This window comes from Phaethon lepturus, unplaced genomic scaffold (genome assembly GCF_000687285.1).
Source record: "Phaethon lepturus isolate BGI_N335 unplaced genomic scaffold, ASM68728v1 scaffold42332, whole genome shotgun sequence".
In the NCBI taxonomy this organism is placed as follows: Eukaryota; Metazoa; Chordata; class Aves; order Phaethontiformes; family Phaethontidae; genus Phaethon; species Phaethon lepturus.
Genome location: NW_010523398.1, coordinates 6,449 through 8,669, shown reverse-complemented (window position 1 = coordinate 8,669; position 2,221 = coordinate 6,449). Strand labels below are relative to the sequence as shown.

Here is a 2,221-nt window from a genome sequence, read left to right as displayed (position 1 = left end):
GAGGGGAGGAGGAGGGTGGAAGGTAGGGGGGATGGGGGAGGGCAGCATCTGTAAGAAGTTTGATAGCTGTACTGAAACAGGTTAGTAGAAAAGTAGGTACTGCAGGAAGGTAAAAAAAAAAAACAAACTTACATTAAAAGCACCTCTCAGATATTTTTTCAAATCAGTATTGTGCAACTGGTTTGTCCAATTCAACTAGTACTTAAGTGCAAAGCAGCATCCTCCTGCAAACTGCACCTTTTAAATACTCTGACTGCCAAGAACAGAACAACTGATTTTTTTTAGAAGTCCCAAACCCAAAAATAACATAGAATAGGCAGATTTTTTTTTTTTTTAAATGAAGCTTTCTTTAGACTATACCTCTCCCCTATTCTCTCTTCAACTTACAATATAGAGGCAAGATAATGGATGAGATTGGCCTTAAAGAAGAGCAGTATCAGTATAACCTGCATAATGTACAAAAAATACACTTCTGCCAGTTAAAGCCCACAAAGTCACAGCTAGCAGCAGGGACCTGTGACAACTCTGTCACATTTCTGCTCTTGCCACTTCTACCCTTTTCATACTGCTGTCTGTCAACTCCATTTGCATTATTATGCTTAACGGGACTAGTGAGATAAGTATGACAGGCAGCATGACCTTTCTAGTACCAAAATAACCGAACAGAAGAATCTGTGCACAACAGCATTTTGGTATGCTGAGAATATTCAATATTAGGTTTCTGAGGAAGGATAATTTTCACAATATTAAGTCTTAGCATTAAATCCTACTAATAAATCTCAAGGAATTAGCAAGGCACACATTGAATGCATTTAGTAGTCTCAACAAGAATATACAGTACACAGCAGTACTTCTGGAAAAAGTATACTCATTTTAAAAGGTAGCTTTGTTTCCAAAAACCCCAGAATGTTCCCTTCTCAATACCTTCATAACAACAATAACCATCATCTTGTTCTTCAGTACCTCCCTTCACTCGTGACTTTCTCCAACCACTCTTACACTCTTTTAAAAACTCTTTCTAAGGGTTTCTCATTAAAACAAAACAAAGTACTTATTCCATCTTGGAATCTCAATTTGAGATTCAATATGACATACAAAATGGACTTGGATAGCTAAAGTCTACTAACTGGGAATCAAAAAGCCAGTTGAGGATTCTGGCCCTATTACAAATACCCTATGTGCTAAGAATTGTGAGGAAGTAATGATAAGACATTCAGAGAAAGACTTGTTTCTGATATATTAATAATAGAAGTAATAATATATGTCTTTCTGAGATCAGCTTTTCTTTTTACGTTGTTTGTCCTTGGAATATTAACCAGCTCTTATACTTGAGCTGCCACTTGTGAACTACCAAGCCAACAACCAAAGTTTCTCACTTTTTAATTTCACTAGCACATCCTTTCAACGGGCTAATCAGGCGACACACTGAAGAGAATGAACCCAAGCCCCGTGGTACAACATTAAGCAAAAAACTATGTGTTATTTCCAATACATATGCAGTTAAAGGCCACAAATAAACAATACCCACTTTGTTCTTCAGCTCACTAAAGTTTTAAATAGCACTTCTTTGAAACTCATACTTATTTGGAACAGAAGCCCAAATGATAGTAGGCTGCCTTACCTGGCCGTGGTACAGGCTGTGCTGCTGGAGTTTGTGTTTTTCGAGCAGAAGCACCTTCCTTTTGAAAGACAAAAGAGGTAACATTAACAGCTGGCTTTCTTGTCAGGTACATGGGGTTTTTAAATGAACACAGAGCTGCAGAGGGTATCATGAAAATGAGGGCAATACATTTCCATTAAGGGGAAGAAAGAAAATAGTGAAAATATTCAAAACTCTTGACAGATTCTGTTTTTAGACTTGGGGAGGACAGATAACCTCATAAACTTTTACAGGTTTACACTTTAACCATCAAACGCCAATCAGAAACTTCTTCTATTTATAGCATTGTTTCATTTTACCTATAATCACGTTCACCAAGGGTTAATAACGTTAATGTAAGCAATTGCCTATAGTAATTTCAAAACAAGATCTGCTTATGCTCTGGATGGAAAACTACGACCAAGAAATAGCAACACATTCCTGCCTTGAAGAGTTTTAGTGCCCAGAAATAGCACACTCATGATAATTAGTTCTGCCCACGCCTCATCCAATTACCTTAATGTAACAAACAAAAGACCTGCACTACTACTTCTGGTTAACTCTGCAGAGTCAACACACCAC

The 2,221-nt window shown here is 37.4% G+C and overlaps 1 protein-coding gene across 1 annotated transcript in view; it reads right to left on the bottom strand.

Annotated features, from left to right (window-relative positions):
• Positions 1–1,733, bottom strand: part of CDC73 (cell division cycle 73) — a 19,272-nt gene extending 17,539 nt beyond the window's left edge. Inside the window, exon 1 of the mRNA XM_010282113.1 lies at positions 1,622–1,733. Coding sequence (XP_010280415.1) covers positions 1,622–1,733 — 112 coding nt within the window. The remainder of the gene's footprint in view (positions 1–1,621) is intronic.
• Between the last annotated feature and the right edge of the window lie 488 nt (positions 1,734–2,221).